Raw genomic sequence first — 25986 nt, 5'->3', positions numbered from 1 at the left:
GTGTAGAAAATATTATTTGATTTTTGATGTCAATTTTTTGAAGTCGGTTTTTTCAAAAGCATTGAAATTTTTCTTACATGACTAGCAAAACTTAAAAATATAACTTGTAATTTAATGGTAAGTAAATGTGAAATTAAAAAACTGCCAATTATTTTACACTGACATCAAACAGGCATGATAAGTTGTTGCATTTCTAAATTAGTATCTTCAGGTCCCTTTAATACATTGTTTCATGTAAAGTTATAGTTAATTTGTATTCCTATATTAAAATATCTTGCAAATGATTTCAAATGAAGTATCTGATTTGCAATTGTCCTTTCTTTAACCATCTGTGATGTATTTATGTGAAAATATGTTTCACTCTTTAATTCGATCGATTTTACATTTTTATTTTTTTATAAAAATTTTTGAAGATGAAAAGACTCTTTATCGGACATACTGCAAAGCCTGTGGAGTCAACAATAACATTTACAGCCATCCCTAATGAGTTGAAATGTGTTTATGATATTGAAGATATTGTTTATGCCATAAATAATCAAAATCAACAAGATTCGGAATTGAAATTATTAGAATTACTAAATAATCGCACAGATCTTGTTAATTATACCTTAAACTGTATAATAAATGCTGCGACAAAAGCTCCCAAATATATTTTTGATTTAATTTCGATATTTGAAAATATATGTAAAGCCTATAATTCTAAAAAGAAACTTGAAATTGATCCCCTTCTCATTCCTGAAAACGATTCCGTTTGGGAAAACATTCTTTATGATGATGTTGATAAGTTACAAGTAAAAATTGCCATTCCAGAATTTGATTTCAATCAAAGAAACCGCGCAGATCAAACGCTCATTGATTATAGTGCATCATGTGGTTCAATCCAATGTTTCAAGATTCTCCTATTACATAACTGTAGAGTTGGAAGAAGAACTGCAGAAGGTGCTATTCATAGTGGAAATTACGAGATCATTAGAATTTTGGAGCAAAAATCAATTAAATTCGATAATTGCTTAGGTATTGCCCTTGAGAACAGAAGGAATGATATTGCAGACTGGTTGTACGAGAATTATCCGGTTGAAAGAGTAACAATTTCCGAATGTATTCAGTACAATAACCTGCAGGCGTTCTCTTTCTATTTGAAGAATGATTACAGTTTAATAGAGACTTACAATTCATATTCATGCTTAGGAATTAGTGTTGAGACAGAAAACATTGATTTAATCAAGTTCATATTGCCAAAAGGTGTAGAAATTAATCTTGGGAAAATTTCTGGAGGAATTCAATATTATTTTTAATTATAATGGAAGTTTTGGAGTTCATTTATATTCTCATCCATTTGTTCTTTATATTAATCTCATGGTGTTCTTTATTTTCTTCAAACAGTTCTTTATTTTTATTAATTACGAAATTCTTTTTATTTATTTATGAAGTTTCGCCTTTATTCATTGCCATAAAGAAAGAAAATATTGATATTATTAATATACTACTTGGACATGGCGCAGATGTTAATAAAGGCTTTTCAAGATCAGGAATTCTTTTTAAAAATTTATGGAGATGGCTTAATTCCATTTGAAACCCATGGAGTTCTTTATGACTTTAGTTTATTCATTATAATACTTATGGAAGATTTCATCAAAATTTCATACAATTCATTATCAAAATTTATGAGATTTCTCCTATATATGCTGCATGTAAGAGTAACCTTGTTAATGTAGTATCAATACTTCTTGAAAAAAGCGTTGATTTAAGTAAAGGATACAAAATTCAATATATTTATTCATTATATTCGATTTTAAATCATTACATTCGTTAATATATTCATGGAAGTATTTTTCATTATTATAATAGAGTTCAATTTTATAATTCATCCAATTCAATTTAAATTAAGAAAATTCTTTTTGTAAATCATGAAATTCTTCATTACAGTAATGATGTTAAACCCATTGATATTGCTACTAAGAGCGGGAACGCGGAAATTGCTAAGATGTTAAATGAAAAGCTTCAATCGACATGATTTGTCGATTTTATGTAATTAACTTCGCATAGTTAATGAACGGTCATTATGAAATGAACAAATCAAATGATTTATAAATTATATTTCTATGAAACTTTTTTCTTTTTAAATGAGGATGAAATATATTTCCATCAACTTGTTTTTAACAACGATTCTATATCAACCGGTTCGATATTTGGAGATTGGTCAAGAAAATACATTTTTAACTCAATAGAAATAGGTAAATCTAGTTGTAACTGAGATATTTTGACTGGAAATTCTATAATTATAAATCTGTCGTCTGTAAATTCAAGTGTATTTTCATTTGTAAATGTATTTTCTGAATTTTCTAATTTTCCTATGATTTTAAGATATTTGTGCACTTTCACGCGACCTTGTAGATAAAAATATGCAAGAACATTCAAATATGAATTCGGAAAATTAATTGTGTCTATTACTTGGAGAGAAGCCCCGATTTGGAAAAACCTCTTGCCTTTGTTTGATTTTAACTCTTCTCTTAAGTTCGGAATAGTCCAAGATGCTATAAATTCTTGATCAATCAAATTAGGCATGATTTTGTCACTTTTTTATTTTAAAAAAAATGCAAATGAGAGGATATGCAGGCCCAGAAACAGATGAGTTTCTGAAAATGCTGTTTTTTGGGAAGAATGATATAGGTCCACTTGGAATATTCTTTCGTTTTGCAAATTTAGCTGATATTATTTTGAGACCTATACTGTTTTTTCAAATTTTGTGTTTACTATTGAATTGCAATAATCCTATATCAGCTGTACTATCTGGCTCAATGGTGCCTGTGTTTAGACGTGGAGACTTTATAATTTCCAAAGGAAAATCATCAGCAAAAGCTCAAAACGGAAATATAATCATATATGTTGTTAATAGTTCTTTTCCACAAGTTGTTCATAGAAAAATTGAATTTCATCAAAATCAAACAGAATCTTTTTATTTAACTAAAGGTGATAATAACAATAAGACAGATGTTTGGTTGTATTCTCAAGAATATTGGAATACATCAAATATTGACTCAGAAGTTATTGGAGTTATTCCTTGGGCAGGCTATTTGAATATTCTTCTTAGAGAGCATCATGCTATACTTTTCTTATGGATATACTATACGATTTATTGCGCTCTGCATTAAGAATATATTTTGTTTAGAGAAAAACTAATATTATTGCTGCCTTTATCAATGGAATAGAAATAAATAATATATTTGCTGAATGAATATGGTAAAAGAATCCTGAATTTGAAATATATATTCTTTTAAGCAGAAGTTAAGAAGCAACAATTTCTAAAAAAAAATACTATTGATTATCAATCCCTTTATAGAAATGCGCAAATTTGAAGTTATCTTTTTGACATTTTTATTATAGAAATATGTTTTATCAATAGATATTTCAAAAAAAATTTGGCGCTCTTCTAAGACAAAATAAGACTAAATTTGCAGAGGATGATAATATTTTGCATTATATAGATGAGAAATTTCATATTATTGCAATAAATATTTTATCTCAAGTTAAAATTTGATCATTTTTAGTAGGAAATCAGTTGAAAGATGATGAAATGATTTGAAAATATTGATTTAATATGATCACTTTGAACCATTTCAAAAATGAAAATTTGATATTTGTATGAAGAGATGTATTTTGCTTATGGATCATTTAATCTTGACATCAATTTGATGATAGAAATTCTTCTACATCATATCCTGCATAGTCCAATGCATTTTTACCTTCATTATCTTTTGCATCCTTATTAGCACCAACGGAGATAAGATATTTGACTACATCAAGTCTATCTGAATTTGATGCAGCCATAATTGGTGTCCTTCCATCATTATCTTTTGCATTTATATTAGCACCAACTGAGTAAAGATATTTTACTACATCAAGATTTCCCTTATCTGATGCAGCCATAATTGGTGTCCTTCCATCATTATCTTTTGCATTTATATTAGCACCAACTGAGTAAAGATATTTTACTACATCAAGATTTCCCTTATCTGATGCAGCCATAATTGGTGTCCTTCCATGTTTAACCTTTGAGTCTTTATCGACTCCTATAGAGATTAGATATTTTACAATATCAAGTTTACCTGCAACCGATGCAACATAAAGTGGGGTGCAACCATATGTGAATTCGGAATACTCATCATAACCATCAGATTCATCTGAATCATTATATTCATTACCATCATCAGAATCATAATCGTTCTGCTCATCATAACTATTATTGAATTCATCCAATGTTTCCGATTTTATCACTACATCTTTGTAACAACCACTTTCAACCAGTAATTTAACATGGTCGAGTCTTCCATCATAGCAGGCATTCATGAGCATTAAATAACCATTAATATAATATTCATTAATTATTGGTATCATTAGCTGTGTTAAACCTTCTGGAAGATTCTCAAATGATTTAAGACCTTTTTTGATATTAAATTTTTCTTGAGATTCTATAAGTTTAGAATATGATTTCTTTAAATCAGTCATCTTTTCGAGATATTCTGTTGGAAGATGATAACGGCTAAAATCACGAATATGATATCTTGATCTCAAAAGTGATTCACCAAGTGATTTGATAATATTGACACAGTTATCCCCATCGCATATTTCATAAAGATTTTTGATAATATGATCACTGCAATACTCGAAATTAATGTGTTCTATTAACGGAGAGAAATTTTTGCTTTTCTGTGTGAGAGAAATTATAAAATTGGCAAAAGAATTTTCATCTTTGATTAAGAATTTTTTGTTGATGACAATTCTTTGAATGATATCGATTCCGAGTTTTGTTGAAATTGCTTTGAGTTGATTTAAATCAATTTCATAGAAATGAGAAGATATATATTCACAGCATTCTGAAATCTTTTCATTATATGAACAGTAGATATAATATTCAAGAAATTGAATGCAATTATTTTTGTTTAGAGTCATATGATCTATCTCCTTCTTTTTGTATATATCAACAAGTTCCTTTATCTCAAGTTCGACACCAATATGGAAAAGATCCTTTAAAATCTTTTTGTCGCATTTGAATGATGTTTCACAACATTGAAGGATATTTTTTAATACATTATATGTGTCTGATGTTTCAATATCCAGAGATATATCAACTTTATTGATACTATTATCTAATAGATATTTTTTGTGAATCATTAATGAAAATGTAATAGCAAAAAATTTATTGAGAATTATTTCGAAATTGTTGATAGTTAGTGTGAATTTGTCGCTTGTTTGGCAGTTATTAATTCGCTGGAATACTTGGAGATCTAGTTGAATTGATTCCATTGTAAAAATGATGGTGAATTTATTTTGAAAACCACTCACTGAAAAAAAAATTAAATTTCCCTACTTTTTCCCTCGTGAAAAGAAATACCCTTCTTCAATTATCAAGAACTCCCTTAATTATGCTATATAGCTTTTCAATTTCATATAAATAATATAACTTTATATTATGGCTATGGAAATTAGAAATAAACAATATTTTCTAGCGGGACACGCTGTAAATGAAAATGCAAATGATAATAGAGGAATAACTCCTCAAGATATTGAATGCGCTAAAAACTTCTAATGCCCAAAAACTTTGTTCCTTTTAGTATAAGTTTTGTACAAGCAGCAGCTACAAAAGGTGAAACACTTGAGTGCCCTGCTTTGATTGAATCCGAGAAATATATGTTTTAAATGATCTGTAAAGTTTACTTACAAAGATTACATAAAATTATTTTTACTTAAGATTCAATATATGATTCATTCACCCTGTTTACAACTCAGAATCTGATATTTTTAGAATCTGGGTTGAAATATTTCTGAATGTATATGAAATGAGAACTTCGGCTGTTTCTTTACTATTATTCAATGCTGCAATATGAAGAGCGGTTTCTCCATTTTTATCTTTTTCATTGATATTTGCGCCGTGTGAAATGAGAACTTCAGCAATTTTTGTATAATTATTAGCTATTAGATTTTTAATATAATAAATTTGATATTCGGCAATGGGGCTATGCGCCTTTTAGCATTCTGGGCACTTATGCGCCGAGAATGCAAGCTTGAGAAAAGTAGTAGGATAGGAAGGGTTGTGTGACTTTTTTTGTTACGTCTATATATAGATGAAGGTATATTTTCACATCTTCTATATATAGATGATATAAAAATTTTTTCTTACGTTTTTTAAGTCATGAATTCGTAAGAAAGCGCGACATTATTAAATAAATTAGTAATAAATATTATATACTAAACGCATTAAAAAATTAACATTAATTTTAAAATAATTTATTTTTTATCTTTTATAAAAGAAGCTATATATAGATGATGTCAGATATTCCGCGATTAATTAAACATTGTTTAAATCCTGAATGGGTTAAACTTCAATTTAAAAATGAAGATTGTGAATTATTAAATGAATATGAAAGCCAAAATAAGCTAATGAGGTATAAATATAATGATAAAGAATATTTAATTTCATGGAATCAATGGAGTCATAATCAAAGACCTCATAAACGAGAAGAAGAAATTGAAAATAATGAAATGGAAATCATTGATGACATTAAAGAGGATGGAATTCCTAAATTTTGTAGAAAAACCTTTAGAACTAAGTTAGGAGCATATAAACGTAGAGTATTAAATCCTGAATACATAAAACATATATTTAAAAAGGAAGACTGTGAATTATTAAACGTTAATGAATATGAAAATGCTAAATCAAAACTGAGATATAAATATATTGGAAGTGATGAAAGATGCAAAGATAAAGATAAAGTTTATACAGTTTCATATAATAACTGGCACACGTTAGGGATAAGAAAACATTTAGGAGATTATGGTAAAAGTTCTGAATTCTTCAAATCTAGTATGTACGAGAGAGTAAAAGAAATTAGAAATAATTATTTTCATGAATGAAAAATAAACTTTAAAAATTCATGTCTTACATTTTTGAATAATTTATTTTTATTTTGTATGAAATGAGCGTCAAGACTAACGACGTTAAAAAATTGGGATTCACAAATGAGGAAATAAAGGATATATTAGAGGAGGCGGGTTATGAGGTTGATAAATATTATTTAAGAAATTGTCAAAAATTCGCGGAGTTTTTAAATGAGTTTGATTATGATGGAAAAATGAATAAAGATGATGTTATAAATTTCTTATATCCCACATCTAAAGAAGAAAAACCTAAAGAACCTGATGTTTTCCCTGAATATTATGAAGAACGGATTAAAGATGATGAATACAATGAAATTGAAATTGAAAGACTGGAAAAAATAAGAGATGAAATAGATGAAAAAATTAAGGAATTAAGAGAAGTTGAAAAATATAATGAAAATGAAGTAGAGGGTTTAATGAATATCCCAGCTTCAGAATCAGAAGTTCAGAAATCTCATGAAGAAAGATATAAAAATTATGTCTCAGAATCAACACAAAATTTATTAGATGGCGAAATAGATGAAACACTTTCAGAAGAAGGTACTAAATTTATTCGTAAACATAAGTTACAATTTATTGATAATGAAAAATACCCTTGTATCTTACTTTCACCACCTTTAGATTCCGAAAAATTCAAAAAAGCTCTTAAAAACGTGACATATGCAACTAATACGATTAAGAAAGAAGATCATGATATTTACACAAATTATTATTTAAATAAATGCACGGGTGTTGATAAAGTTTTTGAATTATTAGATAAAATATCAAAAGAAACCATTGGAACATATAAAATTTTGTGTGATTGTGGTTTCATTATTGAAGATACCAATAATGTTTCATATGAAAGAACAGCACCGAAGGAAGATGAAGTGGAAAGGTCTATACCATTCGTTATTAAGAATATAAAAGATATGAAAACTTATAAACATTATATTTATTCATTTATTTCAGAAAAAATGGAAGCAACCCATAAAACATCTTCTCATCATTTTATAGCTATTCATACATTCCTTTTCAAAGTTGTGAAATTAAATAAGACAGGAATTAGATTTAATGTATCAGGGTACGCATTCTTGAGTAAATTAAAATGTATTCGTCACGTTGCAGATGATAAAAATTTATGTGTTCTTAATTCATTTTATGGGCTTTAAAAAATAAACTTTATTTTTATTTATTTTTTAATTTTTATTCTTACATAAATGAACAAAAACGGAACCGCTAAAATGAATGATAATCAAATTAGAGCAGAAGGTAGAAGGTTATTTAAACGCTTCTATAACATTCCTGATGGTGTTAATCCTAAAACTCGTAGAAGTTATTTAAATGAAGCAATAGATTCATATGAAGGGTTTGACATTTCATCAGAAAGTGAGAGATTAGCGAGAATGTTAAATGTTAATATTGATTTCTATTATTGTGATCCTCAACCAGAAGACGTGGACATAAATAAGGTAGACTTTCCATTAGTGGAATCAATAATGATAGATCCAGAATTTGAAACAGTAAATATTTTATTAACACAGAGTCCATGTGGAAAACTTCACGCTGACAGAATAACAGACGTTGAAGCACTCACCGGTTATAAAGTTTGTCCATATTGTAAAGAAGAAGTTTATTCTATCCGTGATGATCCAGAAAGGAAAAACCAAAGAAGATTTTTAAAGCATTGTGAGAAATGTAAAGAAAATAATGGAAGATTAATTCAAGACGTTCAGTTGCAAAAGACACAGCAACCATATGCACCACATATTACGAAACAGAAGATATATCAGTGGTTATTAGCTCATAATTTGCAGGAATATTATCAACCGACAAGATATTATATTACTTTTGACTTCGAAACATTAGAGACTAAAGAAGAATTACAACTTTCTGAGTGTGCAACTTTGAACGCTTACTTAAAACCATTCATGGTATCATCAACGGTTAAATTAAATGATAAAACATATACGAGGAATTTTTGCTTAACTTCAAGTGATTCTTTTATTTCTGATTGGATTGAGTTTTTATTTTCAACCTGTTCATTAGTTGCTAAATCAAATATTGAACAATATGAAGAATTAATGAAGTCGCAAACGGACCAAACGGCGGGGACTTTGTCTCATACATTAAATGAAAAACAGAAGGAAGCATTTAAAGAACTTCTAGATGAGGAATTCAATAAAGTGAATATCATAGGTTTTAATTCGGGAAAGTTTGATTTAAATTTAATTCTTCGTGATTTAAACACTGCAAAATGGAAAAAAAATCAATGCTGGGTTCATCTTCACAATTTAAGCAAATCATTGTAAAGAAAACAAACGTTCCATATGAATTGAGATTTATTGACATCAGAAATTATATAGCGGGTGGGACATTAGACCAATTCACTCAAGATTTCGGAAACAATAAATCACGTGTTAAATCCTTTTTCCCTTATCAATTCATCACATGGGAGAATTACGAAGAAGAATTATATAAAGAGGAACCATTCACGAAAGATTCATTTTATTCAGCATTAACTCAAGAAACTATATCAGATAGTGATTATCAAATATATCTCAATGATGCTAAAAACTTTAAGAATAGATTAGAATATTTTATTCATTATTGCAATAAAGATGTTGAAATTATGATTGACCCAATTGATAAAATTATTGAAGAAACATTTGTTTATAAAATTGATATGCTTCATAATCTTTCTTTATCATCGAATGCTTCAATGATTCGTTACGCTTTAGCATATAAAGACTTTAATCCTAATGAAAAATATCCTGAGGAAGAGATAGAATCAAGTTTTGAATTAACGAAAAAGTATTGGAAATATAAAATTGAATCATATAAGAAACAAGATGAAAAAGCAGAAAGGGATACTAAAAATAATGTTTCAATGGATGATTTTCAATACTATCACGATTTAATCCTTTCATCTAAATGCAAAATGTGTGGTAAAGCGTTTACATATGCAAATAAACCAACATTGGATAGAATCGATAATGAAAAACCACATACCAAAGAAAATTGTCAGTTAATGTGTTGTTATTGCAATGTCGTAAAATCAAATAAATGAAGATGTTCAACGTTTAAGAATCAATTTAAGAAATTATGCATTAAAAAATAATTTACCAATGACTTTAGATTCAGTTGAAGCTTATCACATTCTCCGTAATGGAATTACTGGTGGTTTATCAAATGTTCAACATAGAGTAAATCTTAAAGGAATCACGCACATTAATAAACTTTCATATAGTCCAGAAACTAAAACTGTATCAAATGAGGACACTTCCAACATTATGACTCATTTCGTTGGTGTTGATTTTAATTCATTATATCCTTCATCATTTTCATCTAATCCTCATGATTTCATTCAATATACTGACCATAAAATGTATATGCCGGGAAGATTGAATGGTGTTATCATTTGTGATACAGCAACAAAGAAAGCAAAAGCACTGGGAATAATTAAGAAGAAAAATACTTTATTTGTGGCTGAAGTAAAGGGTCACATTGATGAAAAATACATTAATGATTACATAAAGTTTTTACCGATAATAAGAAACTTAGATATTATCACAGATGAAAAAACAATTGGCAGTTTTATGTATAATTACATGAAATCAAACAATCTACCAGTTGACCAGAAACAGAGGAAATTAACTCAGTTAGCATCAACACACAACCAATATCAACCATTTTCTTCTTATTATCTTTGGTATCTAATCGACAGATTTCATTTTATCATTGATGACATTCAATCAATTTTAACATTTACTAAAAACACTTGCTTTAATGAATTTGCGAACAAATTTATGAACGAAAGACAAAAGGCTGAATTAGAAGGAAATAAAGGAAAAAGTTTATTTTGCAAAATTTCGCTTAATGGATCATATGGTTACGATGCAATGAATACACAAAATTACGCAAAGACTAAAATAATGAATGCACAGAAGGCACGCGTTGCATGTATGTCAAATAAGTTTAAAAACATAAGAGAAATAGGTGAAGATACATATCAAGTGATGCTTAAGATAGATTTTATAGATGTGATACATGTTTACAAGAGGCATTCTTCACTTTAGATAATGCTAAATACTGGTATTTGGTTTTCATTTATGATTTTATGTATAAATGCATGAATGTTAATCGTTTTCATTTCATTGAAGGTGATACTGATTCATCTTATTGGGCAATCGCTGGCGACCCAAATCTTCCTAACACTCAAGCATTTCAAGCAATTGTTACCGATAAACAATTTTATGATAAAAACATTTTCAAATTCGCACCATTTGATTTCTTCTGTTTTGATGAGAAATTTAAACCTAAATTAAAGAATAAAGCTGAAGAAAAAGCACATGAGAAGAAGTTATTGGGTTTAGCAATTGAGAAACAAGGTGATAACATGGTTGCTTTATGTCCTAAAATGTTATACATCATTCAACGGTTCAATTGATGGAAGTGATTTTAAAAAGATTGCACAAAAAATGAAAGGTGTTAGTTTACGACAAAATAAGCAATTAACACCTAAAAAATATTTGGATATAATAAATGATAAAGTGATATTTGATGGTCAGAATATTAATTTACAACTTAAAAACGGGTCAATGACTCGCTTAACAATCGGTAAGACTGCATTAACAGGAGCACACACTAAGGCTGTATGTTGTGAAAATGGATGTTGTATGCCATTTATTTAATACAATTTAAAATTTATTTTTAATAAAATGCCACAGAAGAGACAAAAGGAACCAAATCGATTATACCAAATGGTTTTAACTTTCAGATTCCAAATAATCAACCACAACGAATTTTTTAAATCCCATCACAGCATCAACAGCAACAACAACCGCCACCATTTGATACCGTTTTAGAAGAAGGAACCGTTAATGATGGGATTCAATATGTAAATAATGGTTTTGATACTATGATTCAAAGAGGTGGGCACCCTTAAAACATTTATTTTATTTTTATATAAATGGATAACACAGATTTAAAAATTTTAATTGATGATTTAGTACTCAATCAAAATTTTCTTAGTTATTATGAATTAAAATCATATCTCCAAAAACATAATAACAATATAACGGGTGATGATATGGATTATTATTATCCGTATTATAAAAATGAAGTTTTGAAATATCATGATAAAATAATTTCTAAAATTAAAGACAAAATTAAAAATAATGAATATACAAAGGAAAAAACTAAATCACAACTTAAACAATTGAAGATTTCAAAAATAAAGTATTAACAGAAGAAGATATTGATGAATTATATAAATTATATAATCCTGAGCCGCAAAAAACAAAGATGCAAAACACCCAGGTCCCTCAGACCATATATGAAGCACAAGCTTTAATTTATGATTCATTAGTTAAACCATATTCAGCCCGACTTTTAAATGAAGATCAACTTTTGGAATTCATCCTTCAACATAAACTCGAAGCGGAAAGTATATCAAACCTTTATATACAGCATATTTAAAACAAATGAATAGAATACATCCAGAATTAATGAAAGGAAAATCAACAACTAAAACTTCATCATCCAAAATCAAAGCAGATAAAATTAAACCACTTGCAACACCAAAACCTCCAACGACAGTACCTCCTCCTCCTTCAGTTAATCTTCATCATTCACTTTATTATATCCATTTCAAACATTAAAGAAGCAAAAAGATTTTAAAAAGGATTTCAAGATATTAAATAAACCAATTGACCCGAAAATTCAACCGTTAAAGGAAAAATTTAGTCGCCCTTCATTTGCTCCATATCCATATTCATACGAAATCGATCATCTGGAATATTCAAAAGGAAACGTTACTTATTTATTTGCCATTAACATTAACACTAGATATTTATATTGCATTCCAGTGAAAGGGAAAACAGAACAGGAAACAAGAAGAGCTATACAATACTTACTAGATCATGAAAGAGTAGATAATATCAGGGGTGATGGTGATAAAGGATTTCAGGCGGCTATGGCTCATTATTTCCCACAAATTAATTTTTTCTTTTCATCCTCTCCATATACGTTTCATAATAAAATAGTTGATGCGGTAATGAGAACTCTTAGAGATGCGTTAGGGGTTAACGGTCAGATATACTGGGATGGAAATCATGACTCCATCATACAACAGTTAGTATATTATTAGCATAGAACTATATAACATGAAACCGGTGGAAATGAAAAATGATATTTCAAAAAGAATGGGAATATATTAGAAAGCAAATGGAAAGGTTGAATGATGTTAAACGTGAACAAATTAATTCGGGGCTCATGAATTTTAAACAAGGGGATAAAGTTTTGATTCATCTCGATTATGGAAAAACTGATAAATCAATGACAAAAAGAAGACGAAGATTTGACACAATAGCTGAATTTGTTAGATATATTAACGGCAATGTATTAGTTGAAGTTGACAATAAATTAATAGAAATTCCGATTTATTTTATTACTCCATTATATTTAAACAATATTTAATTTTTTTATTTCGTAAGAAATGAGTGACAATGAATATAAAAAGAAACTAAACAGAATTAAATCAAAAATATGCTATTACAAAAAGAAGCCACAATGCGGTGGGGCTGAAAACGATAAAGAGAGGAAAGAAATAATCGAAAAATTAGAAACTTACCGTTCAATCCTTAAACTGAGTGAAGCAAAAATAAAAGAATTTAATAGAATAAATAAATTGATTGGAAGAGATGAATTTAATAAAGATGAATTTTTAAACCCAATCCAAATTTAATTTTTATTTCTCTTCCCGAACCCTTCTAGGTTCTTCTCGGTTTTCGTGGTAAATTTTGAGCTTGTGGGGTATCCATTTATATAAAAATAAAATTTTGTTATCAGTTATTTTATCGTTAATGGTTTCAGGTTATTCAATAATTAATTATTTTTGAAGAACTGAAGGTGTCACTACGTCACCATGTGTCACTCGGTTAATTAACTTCTCTGAAAAAATGAGACAACATGACATTTTGACAACACATCCGGGACCATTAGAGCGGGAGTACTGGAAAGATAAAAACATGCCAGAAAGAATAAGAAAGTTCTTCTAAACTTTTTTGTTGGATGTAAATCAGACATGAACGAGAACAGTCATGATATCATTAATGGTACCATTTATTTTAACATAAATGACCTAAATTTATGAATTTTCATGTATTTTCTCAAGATAGAAAAATAACGCTAATTTTTTTTCTAACAAATTTTTTTATCTTGTATGTAAGAACAGAAATGTCGGTCGAAGCAAAAACATTCACGAACAAATCTAATGGCGAAACATTCACAAAAGGCACTTATAATGGTATTGAAGTCTTACGTAGAGACAAGGATGGTTACATTAATGCAACAAAGATGGCAAGAGAAGCGGGAAGGTTAAACCATTTAAACAGATTTCTCAATAGTACTAAAATGCAGGAAATTCTTGAGTTTTGGATGAACGAATACGGTCAAGCCAAAAGTGGCTCGACCTCAAAACAAGCATTTTATGAGCTTACAAAGGGTGTCATGAATGAATTCAAAGGTATTTACATACATCCTGACCTCGTTCATTTTGTTGCTGAATGGTGCTCTGTAAAGTATGCATTTTATGTCAAAGATATTATGGACTCCATAGACAAGAAAGTTCATGAGAAATTAGATGAAGAAGAACTCGAAGATACAGTAGAGAATGCTAAACCTTTGTTCGAACAAGAAGTTAGAAAAATGTGCGAAAAACAATTAGAACATGAACGTGAGATATGTTATGGTTATAGAGATTCTCCATACGAACTAGACCAATGGGAACAAGAAGATTTAAAGAGAGAATTTAGAGAATATGAACTCGCTAAGATAGCATTAGAAACTGCAGAAAGAAGTTAAAAGTTTGGGGTCGTTTTGTACAAAAATATTGTGAGTAAATGAACCATTTATTTTTGTCATAAACGACCAAAAATATATTTTTCGTTAATGGTTTCAGGTTATTCAATAATTAATTATTTTTGAAGAACTGAAGGTGTCACTACGTCACCATGTGTCACTCGGTTAATTAACTTCTCTGAAAAAATGAGACAACATGACATTTTGACAACACAGCAGGATTAATGCAAAAAATAAATTCCAATCATACTTTATAAAGCTTCATTTACAGGTATTTCATCGTCAGTAAATGAATCCTCATTATCGTTTGGTTCAACCTGTTTATATAATCCTTTCATTTTCTTCTTTCAAAACATAACACCATGTTTGTTTACCATCTATTCTTCTCTGTTTCTTATCACATTTATCCTTAATGCTCATTTGAAAGTTTTTGTCTTTCATGTCTGATGGTTTGCAGAATAGAGCATTTTTACACGTCATACCTGCACACAATTCATCATAATGTGGTATTTATCCATACATCTAAAGGATTTGTTGATAATTCAATTAAATCTTGTTTGGCTTCAGTCATCGGTATGATTCGTACATTAAATGATGAAAGGTCGTAATTGATAAATATGTTAAAAGGTTATCATAAAATTCCTTTGTGCATGAATCCATTAAATTCTTGAAGTAATCAAATTGACCCTTGAATTTACCATTAACTCTTAAAACTACGTATCTTCTGTCTCCAACTTCAATTTGACAGGTAAACGTTATTAGTTACGAAAATGAAAGTTTGCAACGTTCTGAGCAGTTCTTCTGGTTGATTCTTTTCATTAATTCTTATCTCATTATCCGTATAATTGATTTCAAAGCGTTGAAGTTTGCGAGTCTGTCTTCACCAACATTCTCTTGAGTTCATTAAGTACAAGAAACATTTTATTCTCAACTACTGAATTGAAATTACCCGTTAGCTCACTTATTTCGGTAATGTTTTTACATGAATAACCAGCGAGAAGTTCAGAAATAATGTCTGTAAATCTGTTTTTACCTGTTCCCTGAAGTCCTTTCAAAATAATTGCTGTTTCATTCTTGATTCCAGGATGTTGAATCATTGATGCAATTCAGCCGAGTAGGTATTTATACACTTCATCGTTATTATCACAAATGGCTTCTTTAATGAAATTCATAAACATCTCAATTTTTGAGTAATCTGGTTTTTCGAGAACGTTGTATTTATAACCCTGAAACGTTGAGAAAACATCTGGAGAATCAGATTTAAAGCAAACACCCTTACGGTTAATGAGACAATTGATTTAATAGTACGTCCCATGCTGTTTATGGTTTTACCTTCTTCTTTAAATAATTTAATCATTTTGAGTGACTCTTTCATGTTTGATTGAAGAACGAATGATATTTGATTCATTTTGTCGTGTATGTTGTAATCTTTCTGAATGAAGTATTTATTTCCACAATCTACAAAACGGATTACACGTGATAAAATCCTCAATTACTTCAGAACTGTTTTTATACTGATGATTTTCAGCCTTGCGTCTAATATCTGTTATCAAAAAGAGTCATCAAGTTTTATATCAAATGTTATTTTTTTGGCTTATGTAATAAAGGTAAAACAAATATTCATCATAATATTCTTTTTGATATAGTTTTTAGAATCTTCACTAAAACAAATGGAGAAGTCATTAATGTGCATATCTACTACGTGCTTTTTCAAATTACTTTTTGCATTTTCTGTTAAACCGCAGAAGTTATAAACGTTATCGTATGCATTAATTAAATGATTAGGTAACGAATTAATTGCTTGAAACAGTGTGAATAATGTAACTTCTTTTTCTAAATTCATGTTTCCACCGTCATTATGTACTTCAAAATCACTGATGCCATCAACTATGCTCTGGGCAAGTTTATCGTTCAATGTTTACATCTTTGTTTTCATTCATGATAGTCTTTATTTCTTCGTTCTTCTGTTCAACTCTTACCTTAATATTCAAATCATTTAATATATCATTCACTGTTCTGGTTATGGTCGAGTCATAACTTCCACGAATGAATGAGTATGTATTGATTGGTTCTGTTGCATTCTTGCGAACTCTTGAATCAGCCATGACTACTAATGAACGCTTTGAATCATCCATAGAAGTCATTATATCAATATCATAATCATTGCAGGAATAACATTTAATCATCTGTTCGAAACTGCATAGAAGAAATTAAGTGTTGCAATAAATGTGAAGACCTCCTGAAGCGGTTTTAACGATAACATCTTTATCCGAAAGTTTTGATAAAATATCTTTTCTAACTGTTTCTTTAAGTTCATCATTGTACGATTTATTGATATCAACATCTATAATCGTTAAATTTGAAATTTTATTTACTAATAAAGCCATACCAGTTTTCCTTCCTCTTCCTCCATCGTGTTTGAGGTAGTTATGTAAATCAATCTTGTTTTCACCAATTCTTTCGTTGAGGGTTTTAGTTTCTGCCACAACTAATTCCTCAGCTAATGAATCAATAACTTGTTCATCAGAAACGATATAGTTGCTGTTGTTTGTTGCTGTCATTTATATAGGAATAAAAAAATAAAAATAATTTTAAAACTAACTTTATTTTTGGGCTGCATCAAATTTCCTGTGTTGTTGTCTAAATGTCATGTTGTCTCATTTTTTCAGAGAAGTTAATTAACCTGGTGACATGGTGACGTAGTGACACCTTCAGTTCTTCAAAAATAATTCATAAATACCTTCCTCCTGTGTTGTTGTCAAAATGTCATGTTGTCTCATTTTTTCAGAGAAGTTAATTAACCTGGTAGCACATGGTAACATGGTAGCACCTTCAGTTCTTCAAAAATAATTCATAAATACCTTCCTCCTGTGTTGTTGTCTAAATGTCATGTTGTCATCATTTTTTAATGAAGTTAATTAACCTGGTGACATGGTGACGTAGTGACACCTTCAGTTCTTCAAAAATAATTCATAAATACCTTCCTCCTGTTGTGTTGTCAAAATGTCATGTTGTCATCATTTTTTAATGAAGTTAATTAACCTGGTGACACATGGTGACGTGGTGACACCTTCAGTTCTTCAAAAATAATTAATTATTGAATAACCTAAAACATGAGACTTTGTCTCCGGACTCTTTGAGTCACTTAACGATAAAATATATTTCCGCAGTTCATTACCTAATTAATTACAGACATAAAATATATTTAGTTCATTCGGTAAGCCTTGACCCAAAGGTCTGGGCTCAAGCGCGTTTAATGAATGCGGTACCATGCGAATACAGTCACAAATGGTGGCATATAATCTTTACCCAAGCCTGTTGGATTTGTTGTGAAAGTATGGACATGATTTCCTCCTGGTTCAGTTGGTCGAAAAGTCTTTTTTGCTGAATGGTTATAATCTGGAGATAAAACATCATTGCCAGCTTCATATTCTGAGTTGTATAATGGGTGGTCTCTTAATGAGTGGCTATGGTCACCAGAAAAGTTTGTAGTTCCTGTATGAGTGTGCGGTGGAAGGTTTGCTTCTTTAATTTTCTTCGAACCTCCTGTTTGCTTTGAATATCTAGCACAGTATAAGAATTTATCTACAATCTGCTTCCACGTACCAAAACCTAAAACACTTGCTGGATTTGTTGAGTTCATTGACGTATAAATAGAACCAACAGGATATAATGTTTGAAGTATTTCATTTTTCATGCTTGTAATCACATCATTTACTTCCGACTTCTTTGCATAATTTTCATCAACATATGTTTTATCTGCTTTAAGGTCTAAACATCCTGAAACCCATTCTGTATCAGCTTTAACTTTAAAAGTCTCAAATGTCCATTCATGATACCATTCAACCTTTTCTTTAATTTCATTATCTTTTTCATCAACACAAACCAAATTTGCCTTCTTATTTAATTCACTATCCACATATTCCTTATCCACCTTCTTCATTAACTCATTTAGGAAACCTTCTATGAATTCCTCATTTAAATTAAATCTTCCAATCTTCAAAACTTTAGGAAATGCATTTAATGCGTAATATCTCTGTTCTTCTGGTGGAATTGATGTTATATCATCCGTTATTCCTTTAATTTTTGAATTCATAAATAAAATTTCTTTTATATTTGATATCACTGCACCACCTTTGCAAACGAATTCGAAATGTTCATTTTTCAATACTATCTCCAAATCTCCATATTTCAACCTTTGCGTTTGTTCTGCCGTCTTTGAATTATATGCATATATGGCGTATGTAATGGTCTGAAGGACCTGGGCGCTTTGTGCCTTAAGTTGCTGTTGTTTAATCATTTATTATGATTTAAAAATAAATATTTAATCTGTTATCTCATCAGCTATTTTTCTATTTGAAATTGCCATAATATTTCATTCATGAATTCTAAATCACAATCAAATAGGTCAGTTATTCTAAATTTAATATTTGATAAATCTTTTGAATGAAGAATAAATGAATTCCCGGATAATTGAAACGGATATGATAAAGAAAATGTGTTTAAGTTGATGTATAAAATGTTTTGTATTGATGGGTAAGAGTTAGGGTCTAATGTTTGATGTGAAAATCTCATTGGGGTATTAACTTTATCACATTTGATTAAAATGAAATTGGAACCAGTGTCAGAATACAAAACATCCCCAACATCTTTTTCAAAATTTAATATCCCCAACAATGAACGAAGATGAGGAGTACAAAATTTAATTTTCAGCGGAAATTTAATAAGGTTATTTATTTCATCAAGTTCAAAAAGTTTATCGGGTTTTGATTTAAAATTTTCTTCATACCATACGATAAATGATTCATTTAAATAACTTAAAATCATGTTAATATCCCATTTCGCTATCACATTATTTATATACATATCATACGTTTTTTCATGGTCATCTTTAATAAATGATATATAATCTGAAGGGTCTAAAAGAATGGGATTAAATTTACCACTCACAGAAACGAGAGTAACATTATAAATTCCGCTAACTGTTAAATTTAATTCACAGCTATTATTCGAAATAATATTGATAATTGACATTTTTATTACGATTAAAAATATGGTAAAGCGTTATTTTCCAGTGATAAATAAAACTAGAATAAGATTACCTCAAGAATTCATAAATTCAACGAATAAGAAATTCATTCATGTTATAAATTTTAGTGTTTTCAGAAAATATGAGTCATGTCATATTCATCAACAGGTTATATTTCACTTCATTCAAATTTAGTTCAATCAAACCCATATAATGACCATTTCATAAGATTTTCAGATGGTATTAAAAATGTAATTGATAGATTAAAATATGAACAGATTGACAATATCGAATTTTTGGAATTTTGGTTTAAATATCCCGATGGAAAAAAGATTGAAGTTAAAGATAAAGCTGATACTATAACAAAAACAATTACAATGACCGATCCGGATAGTGGGGAACAAAAAGAAATAAAACAAACGATAGAAACTGGTGAAAGGTCAATTATTATTGATTATGATTCAAAGGATTATTATTCGATAATGTTAATGCTTGAATATTAAATAGCCTTAACAAAGAATTTTTCAAGTGATATTTTATATTCATCAACTATTTTATTATAAATATCATTATATGTTAAATGAAGTTCAGTTGTTGTTCCGTTCTTTGATATCTTAATTGTGCTAATATCCTTTATAGGATTTATTTTTGCAACTGTTCCGCAGCATGAAACCTCATCATCTATGAAAAATTGAATCTTAACGTCTGAATCTTGAACATCACAAAGAATGGCGATAATGTGAATTAATGATTCATAAGGTAAAATAATTAAACCAGATTGGTCAATTAAATTTATTATTGAATCATAATTATTAATTATTATATCACGGTAAATTTTCATTAATTCAGAATTAATGTCTATTTTATATGGGTTCTCGATGTTTGATGAAAGAGGTGGGGGTATGTTGGATAAGTGGGAATTTCAACAGGTTCTTTACCGGGTTCAGATAAAATGATTGGGTCTCCATCTTCTTTATTTTGCTCCTCCTCCTTTTTCGGTAAGTCACGAGTTAATAAATTTGGTTGAGTTGCTGACCTTGTTAGTTCAGGGCTAACATTAACTTTAACATTTTGAATAATTCGTGATTTATCATCATTTACGTTATAACCAACCGTAATCTCTGCTTTTGCGTTAGTGTTCTTTTGACTAGTGAAACGTCTTCTCATTTATATTCGAATAAAAAAAATATATTTAAACTTTTATTTTGCTGGAACTTTTGAATCTATTATTCCCTGTATTTGTTCATGAAGTTGATTTTTAGCATTTTCATCGAAATTAATAGACCGAATATATTCATTAATTGCATTCTTATAATCATCTGATTTCTCAAATTTTCTTTTATCTGATTCCTTAACTAAATCATAAGTTAAACCTCGTTGCTGATATAATGGTTTCTTAATTAAATCTTTGAATGCTTGAGATAAAGCACCTGATGCAATTCTTGCTACTATAATTGGTTGGAATTGCTGTTTAAGTTCATCTTTAACATTTGCGAAAACTGGATCGAATAAAGCAACTTTAAAGAATTTCTTAGCTGAAATTTCAGGTCTAATATTTGCATATTGACCATCAAACTGGTTAGAATATCGTGGTAATCCATCCGGTCCCTCTTCAATAGCATTTAATTCTTCATTGAAATAAGAATATGGATTACGACGGTATGAATTAATTGGACCATTTTCACCTTCTCCAATGTATTGTTTAACAGCTTTTCCATTTTCATCAAATTGCATAGGATAACGTTCATTATATGCTTTACGTTTAGGATAATCAGATATAGTTAATTTATAACCATTTATGACTTTAATATTACCTTGACCATCAGTAACGAAAACTTCATTTATACCATCAGGTTTTCCATTTGGACCCGTAATGTCTGCTTCGTGTGCTTCCCAATTTGGACCTTGACGTTTGGCATATGCTTGAGCTTCTGGTAATGTTAAAACGTTTCTCATTTGTTTAACATCTTTTTGAAGACCAGCAACAATATGAACTAATTCTTTCATTCCATCAGGAACTTTCATAGTTCTATTATATGCACCCTTTTTGTTTGTTCCTTGTTTTAATGGAACCTGTAGAAGATTTGCTATTTCTGTCATGTTTAATTATAAATAAAAAATAAAAATTAATTATAAAAAGTTAATCAAATTTAACACTTCCTTTATTTAAATCAACTATTATTTTTCCATGTTCACCTAATTGCTGATATTGTGTGTAAAGTTCATTAATGCTCATTGGTAAATTCACTTGATAAAGCATAACGTTCAACTGTTGACGACTAAACCCACTGAAAATGAAAAGTGTTGATAGATTTGATTTAATGTTTGTGCTTAATGCTTTGAAGTATTGAACAGCCATGAAGAATGAACACTGAATGTGTCGACATTGAGTTAATAACTGATTAAAATATGATTTCTCATTTGTTATTAGTTTTGATTTCACTGCATCATCTAGAAAAATGAGTGAATGCAAAAATTCTCTATCAAAATTTGAAATAGAAAGTGTTTCAAATAATTCATCCCGTTGTTTATCAATAATTTTATCCTCTAATCCTTGCTTCTTGATTGTATTATATAATTCTTTATACATTAAAAAGTTTTTTAAATAATCTTCTGCTTCTTCTTGTGATAAATAAATAATTGGAATTTTGATTAAATGCTTTAAAGATTCAAATGTATCATCTGAAGGTGAACCTGAACGGTTGATATAAATTAACACATGTGAATAGGGGGAAGTGTTAGCAATAATGATAATTTGTTTTAATATCGTTAATGTTTTACCTTTATTTTGTTTACCAATTGCTGCAGTGATTGAATTTAAGTAACATTCAGAATATGGAATTTTCATTAATTTTTCCTTAGATAGAGCATTTCTATTATCACTCAATGCTTCATTAATCATATCATCTACGTATGTATTATATACTCCTGCTAATTCTTCATAAGGGTGGATGAATTTAAATCCATTTAATCAAAAATAAATTTATAATTTTAAACATTTCTATTCATCAATATTTCATCATATGAACTTCTATACTGTGGTGGTGTACCTGTTGGATGATATTTCAAACCTTCGTCCGGTGTCCATGTCCAATATGTAGTCCTAGTAAACCAAACCTGAGGAGGATTTGTCACCTTTGAACAGTAAGTGTCATTTTCACCCTGAATGATTGGATAAGCTTTCACTTGTACTGTAACTTGTGAGTTGAAAGTTTCTAATCCATCAAAGAATATACCCGCTCCATCACGTTGAACTGGAATAGTGCATAAGAATGAAGTTTGGTCTTTCCATGTTCTAGCTAATGGCGTGCCATCATCTGCATTCAGTGGTCTAGTTAATGAGTCCTCGTATTCTTCTGTGCATTCATTCACTCCATCTAAATCAGAAGCTTGAAGCATACGTGTAAAGAATATGTCACCCACTGTGGTCATCGCTTGATCGGGGAAGTTTCTGGAATCTATAGTGACCTGAAGACCTCGAAGCATTGGATTTTCTAAAACTGTTCTTTGCATTGCATTCTTCGGAAATGTTAACACAACATCTGTAACATTATGAAGAGCGTATGAGAAATCTGAGCTAATACCTTCAGGAGTGATGCAACCTCCATTTAGTGAACGAACGTCAATATGTTGAGCTGGAATCATGAATGGATCTTCCTTACTGAATAAACGTGGTATTGCTTTAACTGATTCTTCAATTAAACCGTATCCTGGTGTAATGCATTTATCCTCTAAAACTTCCATCTTTGTGCATGAAATAATAACGTCATCAACTGTTGCGTCAGCAGATGTAGCGGCTAAGCTTGTAATTAATTTGGCAGGAAGTCCGATTTGTTGGAATTTGCGATCATATTTATAAACATGATTCATAATCTTTTCATAATTTTCATCAGTTATCTTTTCATAAACGTAATTTTGTAAATCAGCAACTCTTAACGGGTCAACCTGACAAAATACTAAAGTATCCCTGAAAACATAATATTTAAGAATGATATCACCAAATGATTTAGGATAATCATCGAACGCCTGAAATGCTAACAAATCATTTACCGGAATAATCATATCAAAAGTGACATCAACTTCTTCATTTGCTCTCTTGAAAACTTCTGAAGGGTCAATATATTTACCACATACTGAGTTATCATATTTTTGAACATTATTATATAACGAATGAACAAACTTTTTAACTTTCCTTTCTGATTTTGGTTTATATGTTGCAAATGCGAAAGATTCACGGGCGCAATCCATTTGAAGATAACCGGCATCACCTCTTTCGGTTTCTACTTCTAATTGTTTAAAGCTTTGATTTGATGATTTGTAACCAACGAATAAACGCATGCATTTAAAAGCGGCATCACATGTGAAAGCTTTATTTGAAACTAGAGTTGTTTTAACTTTGCGTTTAATATATGTGTCACCTAATTGGTTCACATCATGAGCCGGATTTGTAATTCTTAAATGAGTTTGTTTATCATCAAAATATGGAGCATCAGAGTCATAGCATGAACTTTCAAGTTCTCTATAATATCTTCTACCGTCATTCTTTGCGAATATTTCATTTATCTTTTCGAATGAATGAAACACATTTCCATTAATCGGTTTAGTGTTTGGCACTAAATAGTTAGTCGTCATTTATTATTAAATAAAAAATCAAAATTAAAAGATGAAAATGAATTTTTAATTTTAATGAAATAATCAACTATGGCTGCAGGTATATTTAAGAAACTGTGGGATAAAGTAAAAAGAGGAGCGCATAAAGTTTGGGAAACATTGAAGAAGGGAGCAAATTGGATATTTAAGAATAAAGAAGCAATTAGTGACGTTGCTGAATCAATAACACCAAAAGCTGCCCCAATAAGAGAAATATTAAATAAAGGAGAAAAAGTTTATCAAAGACTTCAACCGATACTAAGATAAAAATAATTTATTTTTCCACTATCTACCTCCTATTTTATTAAGTATTCCTTCAGCAATTCCACCAATTGCGTTACCTGCTTGTGCTCCCATCGCCGGATTACCTGCTTTAGTACCTAATACTCCACCTATGATAGTTCCTGCCGTTTTCGCTACTGGTGCCAAAAAGTTTGCAATGGGTTTAATAATCTTTTTATGAACCCAACCCGCAGCTTTCTTAATTCCATCCCATAATTTTTTAAAGAATCCTGCCGCCATTTCTGATTTAATATTAATTAAAAAATATATTTCATCACTTATATTCTAATTTTTATTTAATGATAAATGAAACCAATTTTAAAAATAAATGAAACAGGGGAGGAAGAAATAAATGAAAGTGAAAATGTTCAACAAAAAATAAACGTTGTTAAACCAATTACTGAAATAAAAATTTTTTCATCTGTTGAAGAATTTAATGACTATTATGCTAATAATAAAAAATTATTTGAAGAATTGACAACATGTAAATTGAATAAAATGTTTAAAGTTGATGGATTCAAAATTTCAAAAATAAAAGGAGTGGTTAGTTTGAAATCTATTCCTCAATCAAGAATCACCTCATTAATGAAAATTGATGATTTAACAAAAAGAATAGAAGAGATTGAAGAAAGAATAAATCAAATAATTGATATCATAAATTCAAATAATCATTAATTTTTTAAAGTTCAATGTTGATTCTGAGACATGAATTTTAAAAGTTTATTTTTTATTCATGAAAATAATTATTTCTAATTTCTTTTACTCTCTCGTACATACTAGATTTGAAGAATTCAGAACTTTTACCATAATCTCCTAAATGTTTTCTTATCCCTAACGTGTGCCAGTTATTATATGAAACTGTATAAACTTTATCTTTATCTTTGCATCTTTCATCACTTCCAATATATTTATATCTCAGTTTTGATTTAGCATTTTCATATTCATTAACGTTTAATAATTCACAGTCTTCCTTTTTAAATATATGTTTTATGTATTCAGGATTTAATACTCTACGTTTATATGCTCCTAACTTAGTTCTAAAGGTTTTTCTACAAAATTTAGGAATTCCATCCTCTTTAATGTCATCAATGATTTCCATTTCATTATTTTCAATTTCTTCTTCTCGTTTATGAGGTCTTTGATTATGACTCCATTGATTCCATGAAATTAAATATTCTTTATCATTATATTTATACCTCATTAGCTTATTTTGGCTTTCATATTCATTTAATAATTCACAATCTTCA

General features: G+C 29.3%; 8 protein-coding genes and 6 pseudogenes across 14 annotated transcripts, besides 1 other annotated feature; 6 read left to right on the top strand and 8 right to left on the bottom strand.

Moving 5' to 3' along the window:
* Positions 1 to 413: 413 nt before the first annotated feature.
* TVAGG3_1050740 (protein ubiquitination) lies at positions 414 to 3442 on the top strand (the record flags this gene model as incomplete). Its single annotated transcript, XM_001324615.1, has 1 exon — positions 414 to 1295. The coding sequence occupies one exon, from the start codon at positions 414 to 416 to the stop codon at positions 1293 to 1295; it is 882 nt and encodes a 293-aa protein (XP_001324650.1).
* A 242-nt stretch (positions 3443 to 3684) lies between these two features.
* TVAGG3_1050730 (histone-lysine N-methyltransferase family) lies at positions 3685 to 5304 on the bottom strand (the record flags this gene model as incomplete). Its single annotated transcript, XM_001324614.1, has 1 exon — positions 3685 to 5304. One exon carries the CDS (start codon positions 5302 to 5304, stop codon positions 3685 to 3687), a length of 1620 nt encoding a protein of 539 aa, XP_001324649.1.
* Positions 5305 to 6821: 1517 nt separating this feature from the next.
* Positions 6822 to 22649: a mobile genetic element.
* TVAGG3_1050710 lies at positions 8571 to 9572 on the top strand (annotated as a pseudogene). The gene has a single exon. A coding segment is annotated over exon 1 (1002 nt).
* TVAGG3_1050700 lies at positions 9806 to 11609 on the top strand (annotated as a pseudogene). Its single transcript has one exon. A coding segment is annotated over exon 1 (1804 nt).
* TVAGG3_1050690 (uncharacterized protein) lies at positions 13415 to 13663 on the top strand (the record flags this gene model as incomplete). Its single annotated transcript, XM_051255739.1, has 1 exon — positions 13415 to 13663. One exon carries the CDS (start codon positions 13415 to 13417, stop codon positions 13661 to 13663), a length of 249 nt encoding a protein of 82 aa, XP_051081313.1.
* On the top strand, positions 14155 to 14819 carry TVAGG3_1050680 (annotated as a pseudogene). The gene has a single exon. A coding segment is annotated over exon 1 (665 nt).
* TVAGG3_1050670 lies at positions 15030 to 15875 on the bottom strand (annotated as a pseudogene). Its single transcript has one exon. A coding segment is annotated over exon 1 (846 nt).
* Positions 15885 to 17339, bottom strand: TVAGG3_1050660 (annotated as a pseudogene). Its single transcript has one exon. A coding segment is annotated over exon 1 (1455 nt).
* On the bottom strand, positions 18032 to 19078 carry TVAGG3_1050650 (phage tail repeat-like family; the record flags this gene model as incomplete). The annotated part of the gene is made up of 1 exon (XM_051255738.1): positions 18032 to 19078. One exon carries the CDS (start codon positions 19076 to 19078, stop codon positions 18032 to 18034), a length of 1047 nt encoding a protein of 348 aa, XP_051081312.1.
* On the bottom strand, positions 20307 to 20974 carry TVAGG3_1050640 (annotated as a pseudogene). Its single transcript has one exon. A coding segment is annotated over exon 1 (668 nt).
* TVAGG3_1050630 (uncharacterized protein) lies at positions 21008 to 21907 on the bottom strand (the record flags this gene model as incomplete). Its single annotated transcript, XM_051255737.1, has 1 exon — positions 21008 to 21907. One exon carries the CDS (start codon positions 21905 to 21907, stop codon positions 21008 to 21010), a length of 900 nt encoding a protein of 299 aa, XP_051081311.1.
* Positions 22650 to 22798: 149 nt separating the features above from the next.
* Positions 22799 to 24439, bottom strand: TVAGG3_1050610 (uncharacterized protein; the record flags this gene model as incomplete). Its single annotated transcript, XM_051255736.1, has 1 exon — positions 22799 to 24439. The coding sequence occupies one exon, from the start codon at positions 24437 to 24439 to the stop codon at positions 22799 to 22801; it is 1641 nt and encodes a 546-aa protein (XP_051081310.1).
* A 69-nt stretch (positions 24440 to 24508) lies between these two features.
* TVAGG3_1050600 (uncharacterized protein) lies at positions 24509 to 24724 on the top strand (the record flags this gene model as incomplete). Its single annotated transcript, XM_051255735.1, has 1 exon — positions 24509 to 24724. One exon carries the CDS (start codon positions 24509 to 24511, stop codon positions 24722 to 24724), a length of 216 nt encoding a protein of 71 aa, XP_051081309.1.
* An 18-nt stretch (positions 24725 to 24742) lies between these two features.
* On the bottom strand, positions 24743 to 24979 carry TVAGG3_1050590 (N-acetylmuramoyl-l-alanine amidase family; the record flags this gene model as incomplete). The annotated part of the gene is made up of 1 exon (XM_051255734.1): positions 24743 to 24979. The coding sequence occupies one exon, from the start codon at positions 24977 to 24979 to the stop codon at positions 24743 to 24745; it is 237 nt and encodes a 78-aa protein (XP_051081308.1).
* Positions 24980 to 25986: the final 1007 nt, after the last annotated feature.

Source organism: Trichomonas vaginalis, chromosome I (genome assembly GCF_026262505.1).
Source record: "Trichomonas vaginalis G3 chromosome I, whole genome shotgun sequence".
In the NCBI taxonomy this organism is placed as follows: domain Eukaryota; phylum Parabasalia; order Trichomonadida; family Trichomonadidae; genus Trichomonas; species Trichomonas vaginalis.
This window is presented reverse-complemented; position numbering and strand designations above follow the sequence as displayed.